Genomic DNA, 26,873 nt, shown 5'->3' on the forward strand with positions numbered 1-26,873 from the left:
TGAAGCAGAGTTTTCAGATTTTTTTTTTTACAGCATTTATGTCTCTTCTAACATAATTGAACTTGTCTTGTCCTGGAACTATGCTCAGTATTCAGAAATTCATGGGGAAAACAAAGTCTGGTCTGCTGAAGAGCTGTCATGATAAGAGCAGGTTTTGTGTGTTTCCTTTTTTTGTAGTTCGATGGGTTTGAAGAGGTGTCTTTGCCAGATGTAGAAGAGGAGGATGAACCCCCCAAGATGCATGCAGCCTCGAAAAATAAGAAGCGGAAGGAGATCGGAGGCCAGAACAATGACAAGGTGGGCCTGAGGTATCTCATTAGTCCACATGTCTGGACTCTGAACAAATGCATGCCCGTGAGGGTAAATGTGTCTTATCAAGAGGCATGACAACAGAAGGATTTGAAGAAAGGGGATTGAAATGTTTCCATTGTGCTTTTCTTGCCAGCAGCATAATTGCTTTACTTCTCCGGGTGTACGCAGAGCGCCACTCAGCCCTTCCTGGCTCCCTCTGGGGTAAACATTCCCCTGACTGTTGTCTTTGTGTACATGCACGTTTGTCAGCTGCAGTATGTCTGTTTCCAGGAGGTCGAGTGGGTAGATGGGATGAAGGAATGTTCATGTTCCTGCCATGAAGGGAGTAGCGATCTCAAGCTAAAGAAAAGCAAAAGGAGGACCTGCAGCCATTGTAGTAGTAAGGTTAGTTGATAGGCCAAGTCACTGGAGTGGTGAGTGAAAGGAGTCCCGCTGAGGGTCCCCACGTTGTGATGATCTGCCCAGCCTTGGGTCTCATGTCTCCGAAATAATGTGCTGAGGAAGCAAGTTAAATCAAAAGGTGACCAGTGGTGTCTCCCTCTTTGGAGCCCTGACCACACTACCTGGCCTTCCCCTCTCTATCTCGTGCTCACTTCCTGCTGCCCCTCCTTGCTGTGCTAAATAATAGTGTGTTTTATGTTCTTTTGAGTTTAAGACTTGGCTTTTTTTAAGTGGAAGATGCTTGCGTGGCCACTATGTGAAAAGAACTGTGCCTGTTCGTAATAATATAAAAGATTCAGCTTTCTTAAATGCAAACATATTGCCAAACTGAAGCCTTTGTTAGGGCCAAGGAACGCTTGGGAAGCAAAGGCCGAGATGTTAGGTTTGGGCTGGTACACCACACCTGTAACTATATGCCTATACATTGATTTGCAGGTGTGTGAAAACAAATTTTATAAAAATAAAGATTCTCCAGAGCTGACTGCAAGCCTTGTTCAGCAAGAATCAAGTCCTCAGCCTGAAGGGAAGGATTCTGGAATGTCTAAGGAACCTGCAGAAGAAAGCCTGGAGAACAGAAATGAGGGAGAGGATTTCCAGAGCAAAACAAAACCCATGTCTAGGAAAGTGGACTCTCTGGCCTCAGGTATGTGAAAGTCGTGTGCGGGCAGGTAGGTCGTTCATCTCCAAACTGGTTCACACAAATGAAAATAGGTATAGGACTTCCCAATGCAAACTCATTGAGATAATGAGAACTTCTAATACTATTCTTTTCATTTTCCCCCTTGTGTTCATCCACTCTGGATGCTGTAAACACACATATATCCAGAGGATTCCCTTCAGAAAAAGCTTTCTTGACTAGCGATATATTCTCCCCTTTTCAGGGTGATCAGTCCATTTAAGCTTCTCTTGCTAACATACTAGTCTGATTCCCAGTACTACCAGTCCATGATACTGGGGTTTTTTATTCCAGTTTTCATTTTAGCACTACAATTTAAAATCACCATCTCTCAAATCTTCCTTTAAATGATCTCCTTCGTGCTACTTGTTTTTCCTTCAGTCTGGTACAGACAAAAGGAAATATAATTATTACCGGATAAACAACCTGAGAGATCTCTTCCTTCCTTCAGTAACAATCTCTCAGTTAATGCTACTGTTGGAGGCGCCGCACAGGTTAAATGGAGCGGTTTAAATGCGATGCAACCTGACATCTAGTTTATAGTGGTTTTGTAAATAGGGTGCCAAGAGCACCAACATCTGTTTCACTTGAGAATTTTGTTCTGGGCAATGTGCTTAAGCTTTTTCGTGTGTTCATCACTTCTTCACGGAGCAGCTGGTGAAGAAACCCACAGTGGTGAAGAAAATTGACTGCAGAGTACTGTCTTGGAAGTACAGGATGGGTAAACTGCAGATAAAATTACAAAGCTGCTCCTAAATATTGTTCTCATTTACAGCATTATGCTCTAGAATCGTATTTTTTTAAAAAAAATCCCCTAAAAATTAAATGAATGAAGTCTCCAGAAGTTTTTCTTGCTAACAGCAAATGCTTCTTGTTTGGATTTCTTAGCAGGATCTCACCTGGAAGGAAAGATCGTCTCCAGCAGACATGCCTCTTCTGAAAAAGCTGCACTGCCTGACAGTCAGGTTCAAGAAGCAGGTGTCGGTGCTGTTGTGAATGCTGCACAGGACAGTGACTCTTCTGCCACTGGCCCCAGGTGGACACATCTACAAAAACCTACTCTAAAACTACCTCAAGAAACCAAAGACTGCCCTTGCACTGCGGGAGGTGAGGGACTAAGCCAGCAGCAGCCAGGAAACGCAGCTGTTTCTGCTGGGCCGAGCAGAGATCTGCTGTCCTCTCGCTCTGCTGCAGTGAAAGGTTTAACGGGACCTAGTTCCTCTTCTGGAAGGAGTTTGTGTCAGACTGAAGGGCTTCATTCTGATTCATCAGATAAGCTCCCTGTCTTTGGTCACGCTTCAAAATCAGGTATGAAAGACTTTGAGGGACCGCCTTTGCCTCTGGAAGGAAAACCTGAAGCAAAGCAGGGTTGGATAACACCGGGTAGAAAACCGACACTGGGTAAGAGCTGCAGCTCTCAGTCCCCTGATAACTGCATGTTGGAAACAGATGATATGGGCTGCACTGGAAATTTTCTGGAGAACAGGTTAAAGTCAAATGCAAACAACTGCTTCCAGGTGCATCAGCATTCTGAGCAGCTGGAATACGGAGTGGTTACTGCCTCCCTGGGGCAGAAGGAAGAGGAACAGCAACAGCAGCGAATCACAGAAGCAACTGTGTGCGCTAAGAACAGCAAGGTCAGCTCGACGGGGGAGAAGGTTGTCCTCTGGACCAGGTACATCTGCCTGAACTGCATCCTTCATGCATTCAGTATTTGGCTTCAGCCTTCATATTAAAGAGGATCCTTTTATTTTCATTTTGTATTCCCATTTCCTAATGTGATCTGCCCTTTCTTTGAATGTTCCTGCCTCATTGCCTCTAACCACAGCCTGACAGCTGCCATCCTGGGCCTGTGAGAAATTCTGTCTGTCTGTGGCACTGTAATTATTGTAGTACTTCAGGCTGGGAAAGAATTATTTTTTTCTCTCCTTCAAAAAGCTTAAAAAGAGGCTAAATGCAGCTCTGCTTAGAACTGTGTCTCGTGACTGCTGGCACGTAGTAGCAGTCAAGGGAGCAGCCTGCAGGGCTTGCTCTGTGATCGTTACCCTTACCCAGGAACAAGCCTCTCGGGCTTGTGGTGGTTGAAGTGCGTCAACACTTGTTTTCAGCAGTTTCATAGCTACTGTACCGTTTTGCAGGGAGGCTGACAGAGTCATCCTCACCACCTGTCAGGAGAAAGGAGCCCATCTGGAAACCTTCCATGCCATCTCGCAGAAACTGGGCAACAAGACTGCTAGTGAGGTGAGGGGTTGGTGTGGAGAAGCTTGCAGCTGCTGCAGTGAACGGGCAGAGGGGGTGGAGGTTTGCTGTCGTGCTCATTTCCCAGACTTCACTTTGATGCTGCATCAGAGGAAAATAATCCCAATTGCAAATAAAAAGCAAACCCAAACCCAACCCTGATCTGTTCTGGTGGAGCCCAAAATCGTGACTGCCGTGGTCCTTTGTACAACATTTACCACTGGTAACTCCAGCCTTACATTTGGTACCAGGGGAGCTTCAGTGACTGCTCCTTGGGTCTTCAGCCGCCTGCTTCAGTACAAGGCATCCACTGGGTTTGGTCTCTTCACCTTCTCCACATCACTGCCTAAGAACCTTTCCAAACTGCCAGTTTTTCTCCCTGCAAGTCAGGGGAGTATAACTGTTCTTCCAAAGAAAACAGAAACCACCCAGTGCTCTTCTCTTTCTCTATCCCTTCATGACTGAATCTCGCACAAAATGTGATTGTGTGGGTTTTTTTAAATGTAAAGGCACAAAACACCTTGAACTTCATAATAGGCAAGTTCTATTTCCTACCACCTTTTAGGTCACTACTCATGTTGCATTTCCCTTGTTCTTCAGGTATCCCACAGGTTCAGAGAACTGATGAGGCTGTTTCATACATCCTGTGATGGGAGCTCTGAAGATGAGGAGGATGCAACTAGTACCAGTAACACAGACCAGTTGTCAGATAAAGATCTTCTGCTTTCTGAGGAAGAACCTGATGACTAAGGTTTTTCTGGCTTGATAAGCTACCGACTGCATCAGAAGGAGAGTTGTTTGCCAGTTTGCTGCTAGACAGGTGCTGTGCCTAAAGGAAAAATGCTTGCCCAGGTACTTAAGATAGCACCTGTTGGGTTTTTTTCCCCTTCACTTTCCTGCTACACTTTTGACAAGCTGCACTTCATCTGCATCAAGCTAAAGGAATGAAGAATGGTGTTAGGGTGGTAACGTCCCCTAGGGCCTGCATGGGGAGCTTTGACAGAACTGATGCTTGTGGACACTGACCTTGCTCTGTAGTGAAGACTGGGCCACCAGCTTTTGAAAAGAACATGTAAATACTGTATCATAAGATGTCTGTTTTCATGTGGGACAAACACATGGTTTTTTTGTAAGTTTTTCCCCCTGTGTTGATTGTGACTTTCCCACGTACAATCCAAATTCTGTATTTATTGTGTGGTCTTACTCTAACAGGCAGAGTAAATTCACTTTGCAAAGTTTTAAAAAACAACCCCAAACATACAAAAACAACCTCCAAAAAGCAGCTTTCTTCCTTTACAACACAACTGCAAGGAGCTGGAGTATTTAAGCCAGCCTTTGTAACAGGGCTTTTATGAAACTAAGAGAAAGTAGCAGTTGGGCCACCTTTAAAGCCAGTCCCTTTATTTTGGAAATGACTTGAACGACACTCCTCCTTCCACTCTTTAGTAATAAAGATGTTAGTCTGAATCTGCTTCATCTTCAGATTCATCTGCTTCCACCCCTGTTTCATAGCACTGGGATAGAGTTCTTAGCTCCTCTAAGGCCTCCTGGAAGTCATCTGGCTCCACCCCAGCAGAGAAGAAGCTGGCCCATCGCCCCATGTTCAGCTTCCGCACATCCTTGTACAGGCTGTAGAGCAGCGTGTGCAAAACCGGCGAGGACTGCAGGGCTGCGAGCACAGGGATGCTTTCAACAGCTGCAGGGAAAAACATCTCTCTGTAAATAAATTGATCAAACTTTGCTGCCCTGCCCTATCCTACTTTACAAGCAGTTGCTTTACTTGAACTCAGCAGAGCTTAAGAGTTGCTTAACACTCATAATTTTTGCTCTACAAACACTCAACTGTTTTTGCGCCTTTTTTTTTTTTTTAAATACTTCTCTTCACCTGTGTTAGACCCTGCTGCCCTCATGTGATTGCTTCCTCTTGCAAAGTAAGATTAAGGGGTACTTACCTGCTGAGGAATAACCAGGAGGTTTGTTCAGGAGGAAGCCTTGTCTGGTCAGAAGCGGAGAAAAAAACTGGGGGTACGGAGGTAGGGTATGACACGGCTGCTCAAGCACGTGGGCTGTGCTGTAAGGGAGAAGGCAAGTGGAGTTATGCGAACGCCGCTCTGCCTTCATTCTCCAGGCCGCGTTCCCTGGTGTATAAAAAAGCCCGTTGCCAACCTGAATGCCCCGGGGAACGCTGCATGCAGGTAACACTGCAGGATCTGCTCGGTGCTCCCGCAGGCGTGCAGCGGTGAAGGGGGCAGCTCTCCTGGACGGCTGCTGCAGAGAAAAGCAATTCGTGGCTTATCCTGGGGACTTGACTGAAAACGTCAGTGTCAGCTGCGTTTTAGCTGCTCTGCTGCAAAGCTGGTCGTGTATCGCTAGACTTCACCCTGGCCCTTCCGCTGACACTCCCAACAGAAGGATGACGATTCACTTTTGTAAGAAACCGCTGCTGTTGGGAGTGCCAGAGCTCTGAAGGGGAGCATGCAGCTCGAGCGCCGATTACCTGGTGGGACTTTCTTTGCAGATTCCTCGTAGCACAACAGACTGAGCAAAACAGTGGCTGACCTTTTGCTCCCTACATGAAGACAGAAGCTTCCAGGGCACATCCTGCTGGTAGGCACATAAAGTATCGGGGAGTGAGTAACCACATCGGGCAGGAAAGGGAACTGAAGCCCACGCAGCTACAACCTACGAGTCGGAGAGGAGGTGACACGTCACGATCCAGAGCACGCTCCCCATATCCCGTTACGTGTGCGTGGATGTGGAGCAGAACACCAGCTCCTGCTCAGAGCAGTAGTTCAGGGAGAGCCGAAAGGATCAGGGTTGTCTGTGCCATTACCTTTCTCCCAGAGAAGTTCAGTGTGTCGGCAAGGTGCATCATAGAGCCCTGAGAGGAATGGAGCCGGTAAGGAGCAGTGAGGGTATCGAGCGCTGCCGCCAAAATAGCGCTGCTGTGGTAGTTCAGCGATGCCTGTGGAGTGAGAAAAATGGAAGACTTACAGGACAAGTTAAATTCATCTTCCTTAACAGATTTTTGTATATTTAACTGATGCACGTTGTAAACTATGGGGTTTCTGCAGGTTGTGTTTAATGGTTTTTTCAGGTGTGGGGTAAGCAAGTCAACCGTTTGCTAACAAATGATCTGTTTCTAGTCCTCCTATTGGCAGCTTCTTAGCGCTCAGACAAGGCTGGAGTTACGTACTCCACACGTGACAAACGCTGCGGTAAAGCATTTTTTTCAGTGCCGAAAGCGAAGACAGCGCACCAACGGAAAGGCTGCAAAAAAGGGAACGTGCTAGTGTTTTTAGAAGTATGAAAAAAACATGGGAATGAGAAGTTGGCAGTTAAGCCTCGGTGAAAAAAGCAGGGAGGAAAACCTCTGCTTAGCAGAACACCCTCATGAAAAAACTTGCTAAAAACACACAGCTGCAGAAAACACTTGGAGCAGTACATCTGAAAAAGGTGAAAGCCAGCCAAGGCATGTGGTGGCTCCACGTAAAGCCACTGTATGTGGTACATACGTTGTAGTTTATATATGGAAATGCAACGGGAGGTTGTGGCTTGATCCCAAGGCTCCCACTGAGTGACAGGGGGCAGAAGAGCGAGCTGTGGCTGGAGAGACGGACAATTCCCAGGGCTGTGTTCATCAGTCTGTACAAATTCTTCTGAGCATCCTGGAGGGAAAAGGAGTCAAAGACACAACCAAGCCGTGGTCGAATCTGCACTGGGCACAAAAGCGGCACCGGTTCTTGGTTTTCCTTGTTGTTTACTTACTCCCATGTTACTCATGACGGGAGTCAAGCCCCAGGTCAGGATTCCTTTTCCTGAATATTCATCGCAGAGCAGTTCTGTCACCTTGGCACCGACTCCAGAGAATCCATTGTGTAGGTCACACAGGACTTGAAACCCCTGTGTAATATGAAGGCAGCATCAGAGAGTCAATTGATCTTGAGCAGAAAGGTTCCTGAGAGAAACGGCTGTTCGGGCCGTGTCAAACCTGCAGGTAATCGCACTCTTCAACATAAAAGTGCAACCGATCTTCCAGCTCCTCCAAGCAGCCGGGATCCTGCAGGAGACTTTCACCTTGTCCAAAGGCTTCCAGGCAACCGCAGTCCCTAAGGGGAAAAAAAAGGGGGGAAAAGCTTGTGTCCCCTCCTGATTTTTCCCTGAAGGCAAAGGCAAGATCCTTCTGGAAGCGATGACCAAAGCTCCTGGACGCACCCATCGTGCATGTACTGGCGGATGACGTAGAGGCTCCGGGGATGCAAGTGCACGTTGAGGTAATCAGACCAGAGCTGCACGCAGGCGCCCGAGGAAACCTCCCCGGGGGCGACGAGGGGCGCAGGGGCCAGAGCCACGCCTGGAAGGAGATGGGGTGAGCGAAGGTCTCCAGCTCCGCGCACCCCCCGAATAAAGCAAACCCAGCTCCTGGTCCCAGCCTGCGGCTTCAGCGCTTCGCCGCTCGGGGACCCACCCTCCTGCGGCCCCGCGCCCCCCGTGCCCCTCGTCCGGCCCTGCCTGGTCCCGGCGTGGCTCAGAACCCGGTGCCCCCGCACCTGGGGCCGCGGCGCTCGCTCTTCCCGAGGCACCGGCGTCCTGCGGGGTCACCGGGAGAGGGTCACGGGGGGGCGCCGGGCCGAGGGGCTTTGTCCTCGCCGTGTGGCTGCCGGTGTCCCGCGGCGCGGAGCCCCCGGCCGAGGCGCGATCCAGGTAGGCGGCCACCGGCCCAGCCCTGCAAGGCAAACGGGCGGCAGCTGCCGGCAGCCTCCGGCCCCCCCCGCGTCCCCCGGCCCCCCCCGCCCGCACTCACCAGGCCACCGGCGCCTCCGGGCCCGCGCCCCCGGGCCGCAGCGCGCCCACGCCGCCTGCAAGAAGGGCGGGTCACGGCGGGGCCGGTCCCGGTGCCGCCCCCGCCACTCCCACCCCCGGTGCTGGTCCCGGCCCCGGTACCTTTCAGCTCCAGCGCTACCAGCCGCGGCGTGGCCGCCTCCCGGCCGCCCCCGGCCCGCAGCAGCGCGGCGGCGCGGAGCTCGGCGCCATCAGCGGGGCTGCGCAGCGCGGCGGCCTGCGGGGGCGCGGGGGGTGTCAGGCCTATGCCCCGGCCTCTCCCGCCCCCGGCGCCCCCCCCCCCCCCCCCCCCCAGGCCTGCTGCGCCGCCCTCCCCCCTCCCCGCCCCGCCCCCGACCACCCTCCCAGCTCGCCCAGGGCCCCTCTCCACTCCCCGCCCCGGCGCCCGTCACTGTCCCCGCCCGTACCCCCCGCTCCCGGTCCCGGCCCCGACCCCCAGCGCCCCCCGCCCCGCTCCCCGCCGCCCCAGTCTCTCCCCGCCGGTGCTGGTCCCGATCGCCCCCGCGTCCCCCCGCACCTGCAGCCCCCACCAGTGGGCGCCCACGCAGCCCGCGTACTGCCCCAGCTGCAGCGTCACCGCCTCCCCCGGCATCGCCCCGCGCCGCCGCCGCCGCCACGCGCAGGAAGCGCGTCACGGGACCGCCCCCCGCCCCGCCCCCCGCCCGCGACAGCGACAGAGACAGCGACAGCGACGGAGGTGGAGGGAGCGGCCGCGCCGGCCTTTATTGCGCTAGAGGGGCCCGGCCAGGCGCTCCAGCTGCCGCGGGTTGGAGCCGCTCAGGAACCGCAGCTCCTCCTGCCCGTCCGGCGTGCGCGCTGCGACAGCGTCTGTGGGGCCGGGGCTCCGCGCACCGGGACCCCCGGCCCCCCCCCCGGGCCCGGCCCGGCCCACTGCCCTGCCCCCCCCCCCCCCCCCCCCGGCCCCGACCTGACCCCGGCCTCCCGCCCTGCCACCCCCAGCGCCAGAGCCCCCCGCCCCAGCACCCCTCGCGACCCTCACCCCCGCCCCCCCCAACCTGCCACCCCCCCACCCCCCCTCCCCTGCCACCCCCAGCTCCACCACCCCTGGCCCCCCAGCCTGCCACCCCCAGCCCTGTCCCCCCAGCCCCTGCACCCCCACCACCCCTGGATACCCCCCAGCCCCAGAACCCCCAACCTCGCACCCCCGGCCCCCCCGGCCCCCCCGGCCCCAGCCCGGCCCCCCCAGCCCCAGCTCACCTTTCTCGTGCTGCAGCCACTTGCGGTCCAGGTAGTAGCGGTAGCAGCTCTCAAACTCCTTCGCGCTGTAGTTGGGCACCGGGATGGGGACGAAGGGGTCCAGCGCATCGAACCCCTCCTGGGGGGCAGTGCTGGGGTGAGACCCCGCGGCAGCGCCCGCTCCCCGGCTGCCCGCAAGCTCGTGCACTCCGTGCAGTACCAGAACGGGTTGGGTTGGGGGGGACCTCAACAACCACCCAGCCCCCCCCCCCCCCGGGCAGGGGGACACCCATCCCACCAGCCCGGGGCGCTCCCAGCCCCATCCAGCCTGGCCTTGCGCATGTCCAGGGCTCTGGGCAGCCTGTGCCAGCGCCTCGCCGCCCCCACAGGGGAGAATTTCTTCCAAACATCTAATCTCCACCTCCCCTCTTCCAGCTTAAAGCCATTCCCCCTTGCCCTATCGCTACAGGCCCTGCTAAAAGCCCCTCTCCAGCTTTGTCAGCCCCCTTGGGCACTGGGAGCTGCTCCACAGTCTCTCCGGAGCCGTCTCTTCTCCAGGCTGAGCAACCCCAGCCCCCAGCCCGCCCCCACAGCAGAGGGGCTCCAGCCCTCGGATGGTCTCTGTGGCCTCCTCCGCACAGTTAACATTCAGTCAAAGGAGAACCAAGATCTAGATCTGAGGAGAGACTAAAGCAACGTGCCACCCTGCACTGAACACAGCTTCCAAACCAGCATTTCTGCTTGTTTCCCAATGAGAACGGGAAAAAACAAACCCCAAACCAAAGCCCTCCCCCCCCCATCCCCCCCCCCCCTCCTCACCTTTCCCAGCAACTCCTGGGGCAAATAGGCAGAACTGGGCTTGTAGAGGGAGCCGGTCTGGCTGAGGGTTGTCACAATGGCACCTCCCTTCTAAAAGGTAGACAAGAAACCCTATTGGCTACAAGCATCGTTATCTGTGAAATAGTTACGGCCTGATTCTAAACAAGCGAGGTTTCTTCTTCTTTGACCTTACAGTTAATTCCAAAGTTCTGCGTGAGGGACTTGTTACAGTGCGCCTACCTTCACTAACCCTGGCTACCCCAAGAACACGTGCAGCCACAGGGAATGCACGGCTGGTCTTGCCAGCGCTGGCATGTAAACGTGTCGTTCTTGCCTATAAATGGTTTCTTATTGAAACTGAAATACTTTAAAAAGGACTTTTCCAGATACTTTCAAATCTGAAGACTACCTGTTACGAGCTATTAGCATCCAGGGGATTGAAAATAAAGCACAAGAACCCCCTGTAGCAAAACAAAAATTTCTCAATAGTTCAAAAAATCATGAAGTGCCATAAGGTTTACAAATGCCTCCAGCTCAGGGTCACAAACTTGAGCTTGGCACAGTAATCACGAAAAGCATTGTTACATGTCTGACCCCTTCTTACTCTCCTCGGCGATGTCAGAAACACCGACGAGATACTAACCCTGAACAGCTGCACGATGCTCAGTCGCTCCTTCGCTGAAGGAACAGCCTGATGCAGGTTTGTAGCTTTACGCGTACCAGCATGTAGCGTTAATTGCTGAGAATAGCACGAAGGTACAGACTGGAACTCACCCAATTATTCATCATCATCTTCCGTAGATTGTACACAAGCGTCAGCTCCTCTGGAGAAACCTGGTGAAGACTGTATCACTTCTTTTGCCAGCAGTTTCTACCCCAGACAAATTCCCCTCCCCTACTTTAAGTAAGATGGAAGGACCATCTGCATCCTTTAGGTGCATTTTTTTCTTTGCTCTTACTTAGCACCGTAGCATTCAACCCGAGTTAACGTCACACAGAGAAACGCCCAAAGCTCTCCTGCTGTAACAAGATGTATATGTACTTTTTTCTCACTGAACTTCAATAAAAATGGTCTACAGCACAATATGGATGCTGCAGGTCCCTCCAAGCTAGCAAAGTACATCTTTCAGGGATTACTAGAAAACTTACAAATGAACAAAACACCCTCCCCTGCCGTCCCTTGCAGCAGGGATGCAGAAATATCACCAGAGCAGATAACTTCTTACAGGGCTTTTGTCTTCCTTCTTCAATGTCGTCCTTCCCCAGAGCGCGTTGACGCCATCCACTGCCACAAGAAGGTGGAAGGAGCCAAGATGACATTGCTGCTTTATCTCTTTCAGCACAACCCCTACAGCATCGCTGGCATTTCTCACGCGAGCTAAACCCTTTAAGTAGGAAAAGGCACAGAACTCAGCTTGGTTTTCTTATTACTATATAGTGCTGGCAACTTTGGGCACTGCCTGCCCTGTCCAACGGGGAAGGAAGATAAAATGACAGCCAAGAGCCTGTTCACTCCTCTCAGAGGAGCAGTGTGGGCTAAGGCACTGAGCATCACAGATGTAGGAACTTTCAAATTCTAATTTTTGCTTCTGCCCAAGTTCTCTGTACAACTTCCTTTACAGATCGATCACATCTTCCACAATGTTTTTTGTAGCCACCTTGTTGACAGGGAAACGCCTTCCATTTCCTAGAACTCATATTCGTTAAGATCTTTAGAAGCAATTTGTTCTACATACACAGTGATGGGTTCTTCTAATGAAAGGTGAGACAAAGCCAGAAGAGTTGTTACTCACCTGCTCCACCACCTCACCCAGCGGTCTGCCCTCCTCAGTGCTTTCTTGTTTGCCCCACAGATATTTTTTTGTCGTTTTTATCTGCAGTAAGAGAACTACAATTAGATTGGGAACCAAGTAGCGCAGAAACAGCTTGTCAAGTCTGGATGGCAAAATTCCTGGTTGTTTGCCAGTGTTAAAGAGGAGTGCAGAATCTGGGAGAAGTATTCATCGCGAATAGCCATCTCCACAGGGGGGATTTAACGTACTTCTTTTTCTACAAAAGTTGAATTCCAGTGAAGGGTGGGGTTTGTGGGTTTCTGTGAAGTATGAGCGATGCATTAATACATGAAGCATTTCTCAAAAATGAGCTAATCTGGAATGTGTGTCAAGGTGCTCAACGACAGGCAGCGCGTGCACACGCAGTCCCCGAGAGACGATCCTGTGGGTTGTTCTTAGCTACTAACCCAGACAACTTAACAGGCTCTACAAACCTCCTTCAGGAAGCGCTCGTTCGAGGTTTTGAAGTTCTTGAGCCAGAAAGATGCTTGCAAAGGCTGATCAAGCCGTTCTTTGTTGTAGGAAGACTGTATAAGCTCCTTGCAGTTTTTCACCCAGAGATGAGCTGTAAGCAAAGTAAAACAGTGGCGAGTGGGGTTGGTTTGTTTTTAGTTATATGATACAATGATTTATTTATTAATTTGTTAATTAAAAAAATAATTTGCAGTTGTATCTCTTATCCTCATTCTGCTACACTGGGTAAGAGAAGTCCGCTATCCTTAATGGAGAAGACTCCCGTGAGGACAGAGGAGGTCACACAGACCCACACACGGGAAGGCTCCTCTCACACTCATTAACAGCGGGGAAAGAAGACTGACTATAAGCACGTGAGAGCAGGTGAAAATAACTGTAATTACGTTCTACTTTACTTCGGGGTTTTGTGGTTTATAAGCCTTCTCTATGGAAAAACAAAAATGGTTTGCTGCAGCCTACCCTAGACCTTCCTCTTGAAGCAGCATCTCCTGGACTAACGTGTGTATTTGGTGCAACACGTGTGTATTTGATGCAACACGTGTGTATTTGATGTACCACAGGCAGCATCGGGGTCCTTACCGTCGGGGATGTGCAGCACCAGCCACCCTTGCCTTGCGCAGTAGTGAATCACGTGGCACAGTGTCATGGTTTTCCCTGTTCCTTTCTCACCATCTCCAACATGGACTGTCAAGGAAAGTCTCTGAAAAACCACTTCCACTTACACTTGACCATAACTCTTTTGCAAAAGGCACAAAGGAAGTTCAACGGTCGTAACAGCAGGTTGGCACTCCACCACGCTCCTGTTCAGCAGCAAACACAAAGCCTAAAGGGTTTCTTCTCTCTATATTCCCCCACCCCAATACATCAGAGCTGAGGAATCCCATCCCCTTAGTTGTGCTGATAGCCCTGTTTGTAGATCTGTTGCATGAGCCAAACAGGGCTTAGAATAGAAGTATACAAGCTTCATGAGCTTCTCAGACTAGCTTTGCTGGCAAGAGACACGTGGCAGAATCACATCCTGAAGACTAAACCACAGTGGTCAGCAGAGGATCAAAACATCACCCTCCTCTGCATAAACTCACCAGCTTGTATTTAATTTGCGTTCAATCATCAAGTGACAAAAAGATACAGATCACATATCTGACAGCTGGGTGTGCAAAGTTGGAGTTTTTCAGGTAAGTGAAAAGTTCCAGAGCTGGTTTTCGCACCATCAGGCAGGCTTCGTTGAAGGTCTTAATCTGAGAAAAGGGACAGAAAATGAACAAGCAGCCAGGTGCTGGCACACTGCAGCTCCTCTGGTGTGACTCCGTCCCTGGTGCTGTGCAGGGTCTGAATGTCCACTGCTCTCCCCTCATCTACCAGGCCGGTCACATCGTCAAAGAAGTTTATCGGGTTGGTACAGTGTGACCTCCCCTTGGTGAGGCCATGCCAGCTACCCCCGATGACTTTTCTTGCCCTCTGTGCGCCTGGAAATGCTTTCCAGGATTAGCTGTTCCATCACTTTCTCAGAGATCTCAGTGAGGCTGACCAGCCTGTCAATGAATTGAAAGTCAGTCCCCTACAATTACTAACAGACAAGAAATCTGTTCCCCAGCTCAAGCAGGCACTTCGTGTTAGCTGCTCACGAAGCCTGATGCAGTCACAGCATGATCTGTCTCACAACAGAAATAAAAGGCAGTATTTTTTTGTTGCTGATATAAGCTCATTTCACGAGACAGCCTGCTTCATATGGAAATGTAACTGTGGAAAACATTTCCGCAATGCATTACGTACTCGGGAGTTAGAGATGAAAAATATTGGATAGACTGTTGCCTAAGGCAGAATCCTCACACCCTTCTACCACTCTTCTGGTTAGGTTGACTCATCTCTTCTAGATGCAGAGAGTAACAGCGAGGACCAGGAATAATTGCATTCTTGCAGCACATCACTCTTATTCCAACGGGAAAGCATCGTAGTTACCCGATGGATCTGGTCCTTCCCACACACCAGCGCGCTCCCACACGCCTGCTCTGAGACAGAGTACCTGCTGCTGGAACCGGTAGGGCAGCCCGTGCGGGAACACAGTCTTCACCTCCTCGAGCGGAATGCTGTAGTGACGACCCTCATGGCGTTCTGTCTGGCTGGCCTGGGAAGGCACAACACAAGCTGTAAAACTCAGGGGAAGTCGGATACCTCTGTTCTGGATACAGGTGGCTTGTGAGAATGGGACAGGGAGGGAATGCTCAATCAACCTGAGTATCTACTGAGGGTCTGAAGAACTGGCATATCAAAGCAGGAATTGCAGTGCCAGGACACCATTGGCAGATGCGCAGGAAGCGTCTAAAGAAAGGATATCCCATGTGGCAATAAACAATAACGGGATGCCCTGAGCTTCTATATGAACCACTATGTTTTGTGGGCACCAGCAGCCCTATGCTTCAGGAATTTATCTAATCTTTCATTAGACCACTTGTATTTCTGGTCACCACAATATCTTAACAGCATTAGGATCCCTTTTGAGTTACCATCTGGATTCAAATTTACTTTACTGCAACAAATTTTTTTCCCGGTTTGCTCTTTGCTGTCTCTCAGTATAAATTCCTCACATGCCATTTGTCTCATTAACTGGTACGGGCCGCTTGAGAACTCACAATCTGTTTTCTGGGGCAAGAATTCCAAGTCCTTGTTGTGACATAAGTGGTCAGTCTTATTCCTCCAGCAAACATGCGTCGTTCTGCATTTATTTACAGTGATCACTTGAAGATCTCCGATTACGCCCTCCAAGAACCAGTTGTTACTGGTATCTGAAAATTTAATACCGGTTTCACACCTTCTTACACATCCTTAGTTTTCCCCTTCATTATTCTATTCTCCTACCACGCAATACTTGCAGTCTTGGTCTAGTCATCAGGTTTTGTGCCTTGTACAATTAGGACAGTGTATAGAGACACTATTCCGCAGTACTTCCTGCGTGACTTTCAGCAACTTTTGTGCCAAGCTTCGTCTGGCCTTTTCAGCAGCTTTGTGCCAAGCCTTGAAGCTTGTATGATGTCCTCCTCTAACACTTTCCGCACTTTTCCATTGATTCAAAGTAAAAAAAGTTCTTCTCTTTATTCTTATCCTTGTGCATGCCAATCTCTTGCTTTGGTTTTAGTTGAGATGGAATCGGAATATAACAACTTCCTTGTTTCCTTTATTTTGCATAATAACGATCCAGGAAATGTAGTTTTATTTACTATTTAGAAAGAAAAAGCAGTAGTCATCATTTCTGCCAGCCTTAGCAGATTTGGGGGCTGAGCCAGACTTTCCTTGTATTTTTATTAGCTTGTATCTATTGTACTTATTAGCCTTGTACTTTTACTAGCTTCGGCATAGACCCAGGGCTTAATTTACCGAGGCCCAGAATAGATGAGACAGTACTGGGCTGGGCTCCGCTGCTCACCTGCGTGGTCTGGCTGAGAAAAGGTTTGACCAGAATGAACGGATTGGGAAAAAAAAAAAAAAAAAAAAAAAAGAAAAAGAAAGAGAGTTGTGATGAGTACTGCTACCCTGGCCTGGCTGCCTGCTGTACTCCTCACACAGAACCACGCAAACAGCCGTACCTACGGGTTTGTCTGCTGCCAGCTTTTCCCGTTTATATTTTGCTTTTCCCAGTTCCTTGATGGACACTTCACGTGTGACTCCTGCAGACTCATGAGTTCTCTAGCCCCAGGATTCCTGCTACGTGTCAGCATTCTCTCCTTTTCTTCAGAGCAGATTTTCAGTTGTTCAGCAAGCAACATGCCCGTTCTCTTACCTGCACCCCCTGTCCCCCACCTTCCTGAGGGAAGGTGACTCCCAGGACAGGTGGATGCGCCCTGGACTCGGTGGTTACCTTGGGACAGCAGCAGGATTGCAGGTACCCAGAGGTTTGCCAAACTATAGGAAGAAACCACTTGGTAACTTCAGTGAACTGCTACCTGAGTTGCCAATCTGGTGTTTACTGGTCAGTAAATCTTAGCAACAGGAGAAGAATTTCTAAAACTTGGTTAGTCAGTGGCTCCTCTGCTCTAAGGAGATGTTACCTGGAGATAGACTAATTAGGAGGCCTATTAGGAGTCTCCAGTCTTTTTCCAAGCAGAGCTGTATCTCAGGTGCTGGGCTCGATTCCCTAGTTTTCCTGCATGTGTTGGACTGACAGCCCCCGTGTTGTTGCATGGCAGCGTTATCTATGGACTCAGCAGTATTCCAGAGCCCATTTTCATTCTTGCTTTCATGACTGACTTGCTGCATAACCCTGGGCAAATCCCTTCACTCTTCAGCTCCTACACCCGTGAAGTGGGTCAGTATCTTTATCCTCATGTTTAGTCACTCCGAGTGTTGCGAATGGGAAGGTATCTAAAAGCTAAGTCTTATTAAAAATTGCATTTTCATCTGTCTTCTTAATCCATTTTTAATGGGACTTCATGGTGCACAAGTACGGGCGCAGGCAGAGCCATCGGGTTTGCTGATGAAGCGAGCCAGCGCAGCCTCTGCTGCAGCACACGATCTGCAGTACAGCAAGTCCGAGCAACGCCAATCTGATAAATTAATAAGCAATGGCGGTTGTCGCCAAACATCAGGCACATGAAGTCAGAATGCCAAAGCCAGTTGCCTGGCAACGTAAATGGTAGGCACAGGACAGTGGGGACAATCCTTGCCATCTGGACTCTTCTGTGCAATCTATAGAGACACTCGCATCACGTGAGGAAGATCATCTGCATGCTGCTGTTTCCATAGAGACCCCAGAGGAATCAGTATTGAAAGACTCCAATTACAGAGGCAGCAGAAAAGCACCTCAAAGGCTTATTCCATTCATTTATTCCACTTCATTTTCTGCTTGAGACGTAGAGTGTGAGGCTGGAATTATGATGCTGGAGAGCTGTGCTGTGCTGAGGTCATCCAGGGTGTGTTTTTTATTCCCCTTCATTGCCAATTTGGGGAGGTTAGTTAGGGAAGAATAATCCTGGAGTTGAAATTAATGGTGTCTGATGACAAGCTAAGCCACATCTGAGCTTCTACAATACGCAGCCTATCTCACCCCTGCAACTACAGAGAAGGAATCAATACTCGTTCCCGGGAGCCTGCAGGCGGAAGACCAGCCCTATCTTGTTTAAACCCAGGCAGGTGCACTGCACCGCCGCGGCCTGTTCGCCCTCGGGCTGGGGATCGTGCCCTCGATGCCCATCATTAGGCCGCTGTGCCCCCCACGTTCACAGGAACACCGAAATCCCAGCGAGTGCTCCCGGCTGCGCGGTGCCCACAGGCAGACTGATGGAATCCAGGCACCTGCTGTCTGACAGCACCAACCGTGGCGGTAACTCACCGGGTCGCTCTGGCTGGTGTAGAACACTGCTCTGGATGCTTCTGCTGGCGCCTGGACATCCTGGCTGACCGGGGAGCTTAAGCGCTTGGCTGCTGTATGGAGGGCATACCCATGGTCCAGCTAAGGAAAGAAAAAAAGGCAAACAGACCACAAACTTCCCAGCAGTCAATGATTACCACTAAAAAAATTAGTAATAATAAAAAAAATCCATTAAGTAGTTCTTTTTGTACACCAACAGGATGCACATTACGATTGGGTCAAGGCAGCCTGCAATACAGAATAGAATTCTCTGCCACTAGCATAAAAATTCATCATTAGTATGTAAATTCGTAACGAAAACCCACATGCCTCAGAACCAGGTTTCACATTTCGATGCCTGGTTCTAAACCTCCTCCGTTCACTCAGGTCGGCTGCCACTTCAAGCCACCCGGAGAGCCAAGCCCTGTACCTGAAAGCGATCCCCTTGGGGGCTGCTTAGGAGCACAAGTACAGCCATTAAGGTCTTACTGCTGGGATGCTCCCACAATGTTTCTGCCTCCACTGATGAACAGTAGCTAGCACCTTGAAAATTCAAGCTGTCTAGTAATCCATAATCACCTCAATTACTGAGGGATTAGTGCAGTGCTGCCCACTATTTGATATTTATAATTACGTTCCCTGCACTGGTTTTCCTAACTGTGTCCCTGCATACAGACTCTTTCATTATAATACAGACAGGGCTGAGAAACTGAAACAGCCAGCTAAGCTGATTAATTCTTTTTTCCACAGACAGACTGCTGAAGCATGCCTGTAAAGCCTAGCCAAAATAGGCAAGAAAGTGAGGAGTAGAAGGACAAGCATTTTATTATGTTATGGCAAAAGGAAATATAATCATTTGGCAATGAACAAAAAAGTGTCTACTCCAGAGGTGGTGACCAAAGCAAGCAAAACTGAAAGCCACCCTTCATATTACTGACTGGAATAGCTGCAGGCTCTCACTGTTAAGAGAGCGAGTAGTTTCCTATTCCGTCTGCCTGCACAGAGGAGAGTAGCCATAAACTAAAGTTCAGAGACAGAAACAGCTGTTTCAGTTCCCCCTGGCATGATGCAATTCTGCTGCCATCCCAGTTTTCCTCAGGGGGTCATCTAAAAGCCACAAGGGCTCAGAAGAAAGTGTAACAGCGGATTACCCCACATCCCGTGTGAAACGCAGAACGGACTCCTGAATCAGTGCTTCAGCACTCACTCTCCTTCTAGGGAAGGCACTAAACCAGTTTTAATGCTCAAATGTCTCAGTGCTCGAAGTTTCAATGCTAGAGACCTCTAACCAACCACTACGGCGTCCATACGGAAGATCACCGAACATTCACTCTGGTCACCACATTCATCTCTTGTTCCCACGATGTTCTTTTCAAATCCAAACCATTAATTAGGGTGTCTTATTTGGCTATGCTTAGTTTTAAGTCCACAGAAGTGACTCAGTTTACAGCCTAGAGCAAGGCACCAAGATGCTCATTTCAGACATGAATAACTAGAGCGTGCAACTACTATCACCGGTCCACGTAGATAACGCCAGCCCAAAGTCACTCCCAGCATGGACTCATAGTCCCTCTCATTTTCTTTACACATCCTGCATTCCTCCTTTCTCAAGTGAAGGTCCTGGGGCCGTGAGCTTTGCTCACTTAGAAGAAAAGGCAAGCTTACTGCCCTGTGGGCATCCTTTCTCCGGGGTACCCTGTCCCTGACCTGTGTAACAGTGAATGAAAATTAAGGAAGGATTTTTACTTGTTCTGAGTTTGTTCAGTTTTCACATGTGTCTAGACACAGCTCAAGACTTCACCTGAATGATACTTAGTCAAACCAGGATTATCAATACCACTTTTTTTTTTAAAAGCACAATCTCAGAAGAGCAGGAGTTGGATTCTCTATGGTACAAAAGCCAGTTCCTAATAAGTTCTGTGAGGGGAGCAGAAGACACCACGGTAAGACAGGGAGCAAGTGTGAGGAGGGCTTTGTCTTGAGCTCCCGTCCTCTGTTCTTGCAGCCAAGTGCATAGAATTTCTGGTTTTCCATCAGCAGAAGATAGCCCGTCTGTAAATTACTACATCTTTCTCCTGGAATGACACTGTTTACAACACCACTTCTTTGAGCCTTAGCACAGTAAGTCTTCCTCAAAATCACCGTGTAGCCTTGTTGTGCTTTGGAACTTTTCCTTTGTGGACTGTAGCTTGTGCTGGGCTGTAGAAGCAGCTTCTAAGTACCTGGAAACATGAAATCCTAACTCTCTGAAGTGCTACAAAACCAACACAAACTCCTAGAGTAGTGAATATGACACTACTCACAGTTATCCTGAATTTGAGAGATGCAGACTTGCATTTTAAGAATTACTGTGTTTCTGTTTACAAAATTTACCCAGAAGTGCATCTGCATGGTGCACTTTAACAGGCTACAAGACCTTTGAGTGACCTAGACCACCAACTGCTAATGCATTATATATTCTGACTTTACAGTAGCAACATGTCACTTGGTCCCTCCTCCTGAACAAAAATGACAGTGGCTTATCACTGATGCCCTTGGCTTCATGCAAAATGCCAGAAACACACACATACACCTTTCTGGCTCATTGCAGAACGCTGCATAGTTAAATCCTAACATATACATAAGTTCTCACACCATCTTTTAATGCTTTTTACCCTAGTAGTATAGAGTGTATTTTATAGTAAGTTTCCATCTACCAAAGGACATAGTAGTCTAACTCGGATCCCTGAAATGGCAGCAAACTATCACGTGGTACACAGAGATTAATCACAAAGTCATGTGCCATAAGGTGGAGCTGTTCCTACATGTTTCCACTTTATCTGACTCTCTAGAAAAGACTGTTTATTTCATAAAGGCTGCCATCATAAGTACTGCACCGCGCAATCAGAACCTCATCTCTGGAAACAAGTAGTTACACAGCCATCCTCTTTAACGGCTGCATCTAACTATGTACTAGTGAAAAAGCATTTAAAAGACAGGAGTGAACAAAACAAATTCTTTACCGTTAGGAAGTTGTTCCAGAGATGCAACATTAACTCATTATGCTGTCTATAATACACTGAAGCTTTACTAATAAAGTAGCGCTGCTGCTGCACCTGAAGCACTGAGCTTCGGCAAAATTATCTTCCCACCAGCAACACAGGTGAGAGGCTGCTGGTTCTGTTCTGTATAAAGGGCTTCTTCCTTCTACTTTCCAGCAGCGCAGAGCAAGTAGATTCTGTTTTCTGAGAAACATTTGCATCAAGGATGCAGAATTTCAGCATTCTGGATGTTGCAGAATGCTAAACTCTAGTATTCTAACAAACGTCTCATTTAAGCCAACGACCCAAGCTTGCCTGCACGTTCTCTCTCTCTCTCTCCAACCAACGGAGAGAAACGTGGGACTAACACACATGAGCCATCTCTCTTTGCTTTGCCTGTAATGGGACTTTACACAACCAGCTTATGGGAGACACTAAGTTTTTAGATGACAGATGTAAGAAGAATCTCACTTTTTACAGTTATAAATTGTCATTCCAGTTTTCAGGACGGCTGAAATATTGGAAGCAGCATCACTCTGTTACAGAACTTACCTTTAGAGGATGGCAGACAAGTCCTTTCAAACCCCTCAGCATTTTTTCTGCAGAGACATAAGTGGATTTTTTTAGGTTTTTCATGACGTTTAATGTACCTTACGCTGGGAGGGAATCATTCCTGCCTAAAGAACTCAAAAGTCTAGGCACACATATAATTCAGACAAACTGTCAGAATGCTCTGCAGCAATACAGTTGACTACTGGCAATCAGCATCATTTGCCTAATAAAAAACACCACTCCACTAATGATGTTGCCTTTTTTCAGAGAGATGTTTACAAAAATTTTAAGTCAAGATATTTCATTCGCCTAGTGAGGAGGACAGATTCTTTTATTGGGGAAGGTCATCTGTTTTGACTGCAGCTGTTAAGAGACGTAAGAGCAAGGGCTACACAGTGATTATTTTAAAGAAACGGGAATAATGCAGAGTGTGAAGATGCTTCTGTGCTTCTGGCTCATCCTAATCATATATTAGTATCTACCACTCAGCTGTCTTTGATTACAACAGGAGAAAAACCCCAAAGCAAAACACTTGAACAGTTATGATGCAAAAATAAAGGTAAGTCAGTTAGTTAAATCTGTCAACTCTGGCAGCATTCAAGGTCCTCTTCATACCAATCCTTCAGGAGAAAATAATCACAATACCTAAGGAAGATGCTTTACGAATTCTTGGTTGCCATACGTCACAAAGCCCATTCAAAGCAAGATAATTACCTTGTAATTCCTTGGGAGGAATAGCTGTCTTAGTGGAATCAACGGTTAACTGCAGCTAAGCAAGGCAAAGATGATTTACCTGCATAGAACAGCATTTACAACTGTTACTGCATAGAATGAGAAAATAACTCCATGCTAAAGGATGCTAATTTTGTAAAGATGCTTTACACCGTTTCATCACACAATACATACTTGAAAAATAAGCCCCAGTTTTGCTGTTTCAAGAGTAAGTGAAGATATCGGCCTGTGGAGGCTTATTGAGACATTTCACTTTGCCATGCTAGCACGTACAGCAGCAGCAGAAGAAATTCTGCTCCATGTGAGGATGCATTCCATTTTCAAATCACAGTTTTAACAGTAAAGAAAGCAGGGATGGGAAAGCTGTTTTCTCAAACAAACCCCGTAAAATTAAGGAGTCACAAAAACCTGAAAATTTGTTTATTTTGGGCAGCCCTAATATTCTAACAATTCTTGAATGACTACTTCAACACAAGTTGTCAGGGCCCTTTTCTCCAGGGACTGTCAAACCGTGGGAAAGGAGCTTTAGCCAAAGAATAAATTAAAACTGCGGCCACTTCACTGATTTGTTTGGATCAAGTCAGAGAACTGTCCAACACAGCACAATGTACCATTATAGAAAAAATACTGACTGCACGTGGTCTGTAGGGAAGGACTTATAGATCAGAATGTAATCTGCTAGTAAGAATTATGCAGAGAACCCTGAAAGTTGCATTTGCAGACATCATTAACCTATCACCTCTGCAGACTAAATTAAAAGCCAATTTCAGCTTGCTGGCTGTCTGTGTATTTAGTAGCGGCATCAGGTTCCTGAAGTGCCAGAAACTGAGGAACACAAGAAGGAAACAAACTCTGAGCTACCGGAGCGTTACCGGCTTTGGACAATGGACGCCCGCACCGCCGCTGCTGTTTCAGGGAGCTGTTCCCCCACCTTCCTCCTCCCCACATTCCCTCCCCCCTGTACCCCAGTACTCTCTTTTTCTAGGCACACCCCGGAGCGGGATAACAGGTCACCCCACCCGACCTCGCAAGGGGGGCCACTAGAGAAAACCGGGAAAGCCATAAATCTGTTTGTAAAACCTGCGGAGGGCAAGTAAGGGCCACCAGGCGCTGCCCCCCCACCCTGCCCCCGGCAGGCAGCTGCTCGCGTCCCCTCTCCCTCCCTTCTTCCCTCCGCCTCGCGTCCCCGCACGCCGCCGGCGCGGGCCCGGCCCTCGCACGGCTGCTGCCCCAGCCCCCACACAGGCAGGGCCGCCAGCGGCCTCGGAGCCGGGACCCGCGGGCAGCGGCCGCCGCCACGCAAGCCGCCCCCCCCGCAGCGCCCCGGGCCCGCGCCGGGATGCCCTGGGATGCTCCGGGCCCGCGGCGGGAGGCGCCCAGGCCTGCGTCAGGATGGGCCTGGCCCGCGCCGGGACGGGACGGCTCAGGCCTACACCAAGAGGCGCCGGGCCTGTGCCGGGATGGCCCGGGCTCGCGGCGGGCAGGCGGCACTCACCGCGGGCGGCAGGCCCACCCCGCTGCCGGGATCCGCCGCGCGGGAGGCCGGGGCGCAAAGCGGCCGGTACGGGTGCCGGGCAGGGCCAGGCGGCGCGCGGCGGGGCGGGGCGGGGGGTGTGGCCGAGCGGGGGCGGCGCCGGGCGCGGGGGGGCGGGGCGCCGGGCGCTTGCTCGCGGTGGAGCAGGAGCCGCCGCCATTTTGGTTTCGCTGCCTCGGCTCGGAGCAGGGCCGAAGCGGCGGCCGGTCGGTCCGGGTCCCGCCCTGGCCCCGTCCGCGCGGGCGGCCGGGAAGATGCGGCGCGGAGGAGCCCGCCCTCGGCCCCGGCCGTGTTGTCGCTGACACGGTGAGGAGCGGGCGAGCGAGCGGGGCGGCGGGCGGGGACTGGGACCGCCTCAGGCCCGGAGCCCGGGGGGAGGGGAGCCTGGCCGGGGAGCCGCCGCGGGGGCCGCCCCGCCCCGCACCGGCGCCGAGCCGCGCGCGCTGCCCCGCATCCCCGCCGCGCCGCCGGCCGCCGCGCCCGCACCGGGCCCCGTTTGGCGGGCGCGGGGTATTCCCGGTGGTGGGGCTCTGCCGGGGCGGCGGCGGCGGGGGGGATCCCCGGCGGGGGGGGGGGTGGGGCGGGGCGCGGCGGCGCCCGAAGCGGAGCCCGGAGCGGAGCCCGGAGCGGAGCGGGGGGGACCCCGGCAGGGCTCTTGCGCGAGGCGGGGCGGGGGATCCCTGACAGCCGGGCCCGCGCCGGGAGGGGGCGGGGGATCCCTGACAGCCGGGCCCGCGCCGGGAGGGAGGCGGGGTATCCCCGCCGGCGGGGTGCGGGGCGGCGCGGGGGGGTCCCGGGGCGGGCGCGGGGGGGCCGTGACCGGCGGGGCGCTCCGGGCCGGGCGCGGGCCCTGCGGGGGCGGCGGGAGCCTGACAGCCGCGCTCATGCGTTGTGCCGGGCCCCGCGGGAGGGGGGCGGGATGTCACCTGACAGCCGGCCCGGGGCCGCGCCGCAGGGGCCGGGGCAGGGGCCGGGGCTCCGGGCAGCCCTCCCGGGGCTCCCCCGCCGCCCGGGGGCGCGGGCCGGGCACGGCCGCTTGCGGGAAGTTTCCCGGTGGTCGGGTCCGTCCGCGGGTCCCCGCGGCCCCGGAACTTTTAATTTTTCTGCCGGGCGGCGGTGGGCAGCGCGGGGCCGCCGGGCTCCGCCGGCACACAGTGGTTTTTTATTATTGTTGCTTGTCGGGATGTTGGCTAGTTTTCTAGGTCAGTGGCTTGTAGACTTTCCTGCTTGCACCCCCCCACCCCCAATTCTGAAAATTAACTTTTCAATCCTGTTTCACTTTTATTACCAGGTAATTTGGGTGTAGGTGGCCAAGCCTAACGTGCCTTTGCCTCACCCGTCTCTCAGGTCAGAAGGCAGAATGTGGTGCTGTCCTTTTCTTTCTGTTAGACAGTCTCCTGACTTTCTAACTTCTCTTTTTACCCTTGGTTTGTGGTTCCTGCACCCTGTTAATTACCTCGCAGGGAACTAGAAACTACTTGGCGTGTGGGTTTCCATCCGATGGCTGCGGGACACACATTCGCTCTCCCAGGAGCTGTTGTCAGGAGCTAGGGAGACGGGAGATACTGGGTTCTTACGCTGGCTTTCCAGTCTTGGTAGGGGAGATTTGGGGAGCCGGGACTGCGGGACAGATGCGTGGTAAAAAAAATCTGTGACTTTACGTTCACACGTTTAAATATTCTTAGTTTTCTTTTTCAGGAGCAGCGTACCCTTTTTGCATCTTTTGTTGTTTGTTTTGATTACCTTCCTGGCGTTTCTGCAGATTGCACCTGCAAAAGCAGCGTGTTCCCAGAATGTGAGGGGGTTTGGGTGTAACCTGGAAGGCTTGTGCTTCACGTGGTCACCCTTGAGGACCCTGAGACCATCCCCGGTGCTTCTGCCTCTGCATGAATGGGGAAGTTCTAGCAGCTGGCTGAACATATGGGTGGAGATGGGCTCTAAAATCATCATCTGTCTGCCTACTTGAGTTCTTAAGAAGCATTCTTACTCGAAAATTAAAGAATCATTAGCTTTTCTAAACTGTATAAGAGTACAAGACAGACTTTATTTTAAGGGGGTCTAAGTACATCTGGTTTAAAAGACAAAATGATCGCAACTTCTTTTGGACATCAGTTACATTTGATTGCTACAGGCAGTCAACAGTCATCTAAAAAGCACTTAAAATGTTGGAGTGATAGTAAACAATAAAATAATTTGAGTCATAATTTACAAAACGAAGCAGCTTGCTTTCAGTTGTTTTCAGAAGTTTAAGCTGTCCTTGAGGATGCAAAAAGCAGTTTAAACACTTGGTGCAATAGACGGGCTTATTGATGTAAATTATAACACTGTTGTCACAAGAGAAAAATGGAAATAGCACGTGTAGTTACTGAATTACAGTTATTTTAAAATAGGTGTTGTTGTCAAATGGATTGTTGACTTTTTTTAAAAACAAATTTAATTTGTGCTGCCATTGGCAAGAGGTCAACTTTTGCCATTGTGGACACATTTCTTCCACTCCAGCGAGGTCATGTGTTTCAATCTCGCAGCTTTCAAAAAGGATAAAAAAAAACATCTGATAAACAGACCTAACGTGATTATTCTGTGAAAGCAAAATCTGTATTTGTTCCTAATTTTCTCTGTCACAGCATTACCTGTTGTGCGGCATGGCTCACATGGTGTGTATGCCCATCCTAGCACTGGGGTGTTTTTGGCATAACCAAAGGCATTGTCTGCACATTATGTCAGGAATTAAAAGGTGAAATAGTGGTTTACTATGTCCCTTACGTTGTCTTTTACTAGGTGGGTCTAAATAACAGAGCTTTGGGGGTTTGGTTGGGGCTTTTTTCCCCACCCCCACCCCCCCCCAGAAAAATCCATTGAAAGG

The 26,873-nt window shown here is 50.6% G+C and overlaps 4 protein-coding genes across 15 annotated transcripts in view; 2 read left to right on the forward strand and 2 right to left on the reverse strand.

The window, feature by feature from the left end:
- The window catches only part of LOC101913717 (GON-4-like protein), a 32,116-nt gene extending 26,978 nt beyond the window's left edge, over nucleotides 1–5,138 (forward strand). For 5 of the 8 annotated variants that reach the window (XM_055792363.1, XM_055792359.1, XM_055792365.1 and 2 more), the window contains 6 exons: nucleotides 178–297; nucleotides 583–696; nucleotides 1,189–1,396; nucleotides 2,318–3,104; nucleotides 3,568–3,670; nucleotides 4,268–5,138. In XM_055792363.1, the coding sequence (XP_055648338.1) occupies nucleotides 178–297; nucleotides 583–696; nucleotides 1,189–1,396; nucleotides 2,318–3,104; nucleotides 3,568–3,670; nucleotides 4,268–4,417 (1,482 nt within the window). In that variant the 3' untranslated portion in view covers nucleotides 4,418–5,138. Of the gene's footprint in view, nucleotides 1–177; nucleotides 298–582; nucleotides 697–1,188; nucleotides 1,397–2,317; nucleotides 3,105–3,567; nucleotides 3,671–4,267 lie in introns of those variants that run through there. The other 3 variants (XM_055792360.1, XM_055792361.1, XM_055792362.1) reach the window with 3 other exon arrangements.
- Nucleotides 4,836–9,178, reverse strand: MSTO1 (misato mitochondrial distribution and morphology regulator 1). 2 transcript variants are annotated; one of them, XM_055792370.1, is made up of 13 exons: nucleotides 9,027–9,178; nucleotides 8,612–8,726; nucleotides 8,472–8,526; nucleotides 8,218–8,393; nucleotides 7,883–8,021; nucleotides 7,659–7,776; nucleotides 7,436–7,570; nucleotides 7,183–7,335; nucleotides 6,501–6,632; nucleotides 6,165–6,349; nucleotides 5,834–5,932; nucleotides 5,620–5,738; nucleotides 4,836–5,363 (listed from the first exon to the last, which is right to left on the reverse strand). In XM_055792370.1, exons 1-13 carry the CDS (start codon nucleotides 9,099–9,101, stop codon nucleotides 5,125–5,127), a joined length of 1,740 nt encoding a protein of 579 aa, XP_055648345.1. In that variant the 5' UTR covers nucleotides 9,102–9,178; the 3' UTR covers nucleotides 4,836–5,124. The 2 variants fall into 2 exon arrangements, with proteins under 2 accessions (XP_055648345.1, XP_055648344.1); XM_055792369.1 differs by having other exon boundaries at nucleotides 5,834–5,935.
- A 29-nt stretch (nucleotides 9,179–9,207) lies between these two features.
- Nucleotides 9,208–24,071, reverse strand: DAP3 (death associated protein 3). The gene is made up of 14 exons (XM_055792373.1): nucleotides 23,972–24,071; nucleotides 22,459–22,537; nucleotides 21,745–21,791; nucleotides 18,155–18,274; nucleotides 14,855–14,956; nucleotides 13,961–14,069; nucleotides 13,411–13,503; nucleotides 12,792–12,922; nucleotides 12,319–12,399; nucleotides 11,752–11,910; nucleotides 11,300–11,359; nucleotides 10,526–10,615; nucleotides 9,728–9,845; nucleotides 9,208–9,325 (listed from the first exon to the last, which is right to left on the reverse strand). The coding sequence occupies exons 3-14, from the start codon at nucleotides 21,784–21,786 to the stop codon at nucleotides 9,240–9,242; spliced, it is 1,191 nt and encodes a 396-aa protein (XP_055648348.1). The 5' UTR covers nucleotides 21,787–21,791; nucleotides 22,459–22,537; nucleotides 23,972–24,071; the 3' UTR covers nucleotides 9,208–9,239.
- An 86-nt stretch (nucleotides 24,072–24,157) lies between these two features.
- The window catches only part of ASH1L (ASH1 like histone lysine methyltransferase), a 64,209-nt gene continuing 61,493 nt past the window's right edge, over nucleotides 24,158–26,873 (forward strand). For all 4 annotated transcript variants that reach the window (XM_055792353.1, XM_055792356.1, XM_055792358.1 and 1 more), the window contains exon 1: nucleotides 24,158–24,316. The gene's annotated coding sequence lies outside the window, so the exon portion shown is untranslated. The remainder of the gene's footprint in view (nucleotides 24,317–26,873) is intronic.

This window comes from Falco peregrinus, chromosome 19 (genome assembly GCF_023634155.1).
Source record: "Falco peregrinus isolate bFalPer1 chromosome 19, bFalPer1.pri, whole genome shotgun sequence".
Classification (NCBI taxonomy): Eukaryota; Metazoa; Chordata; class Aves; order Falconiformes; family Falconidae; genus Falco; species Falco peregrinus.

What these genes read in the sequence shown, in the direction of transcription:
- MSTO1 (XM_055792369.1), bottom strand. Translation starts at nt 9,101, where the DNA reads ATGCCGGGGGAGGCGGTGACGCTGCAGCTGGGGCAGTACGCGGGCTGC. An exon ending in CCGTCATGAGTAACATGGGA is followed by an intron (nt 7,336 to 7,435) that starts GTAAGTAAACAA and finishes TTTTCCCTCCAG; the next exon opens with GATGCTCAGAAGAATTTGTA. An exon ending in TTCCATATATAAACTACAAC is followed by an intron (nt 6,633 to 7,182) that starts GTATGTACCACA and finishes CTCACTCCACAG; the next exon opens with GCATCGCTGAACTACCACAG.
- DAP3 (XM_055792373.1), bottom strand. Translation starts at nt 21,786, where the DNA reads ATGCTGAGGGGTTTGAAAGGACTTGTCTGCCATCCTCTAAAG. An exon ending in TTGTCTGCCATCCTCTAAAG is followed by an intron (nt 18,275 to 21,744) that starts GTAAGTTCTGTA and finishes TTCTTTCCTTAG; the next exon opens with CTGGACCATGGGTATGCCCT. An exon ending in ACGAGCGCTTCCTGAAGGAG is followed by an intron (nt 12,400 to 12,791) that starts GTTTGTAGAGCC and finishes CTCTTACTGCAG; the next exon opens with ATAAAAACGACAAAAAAATA.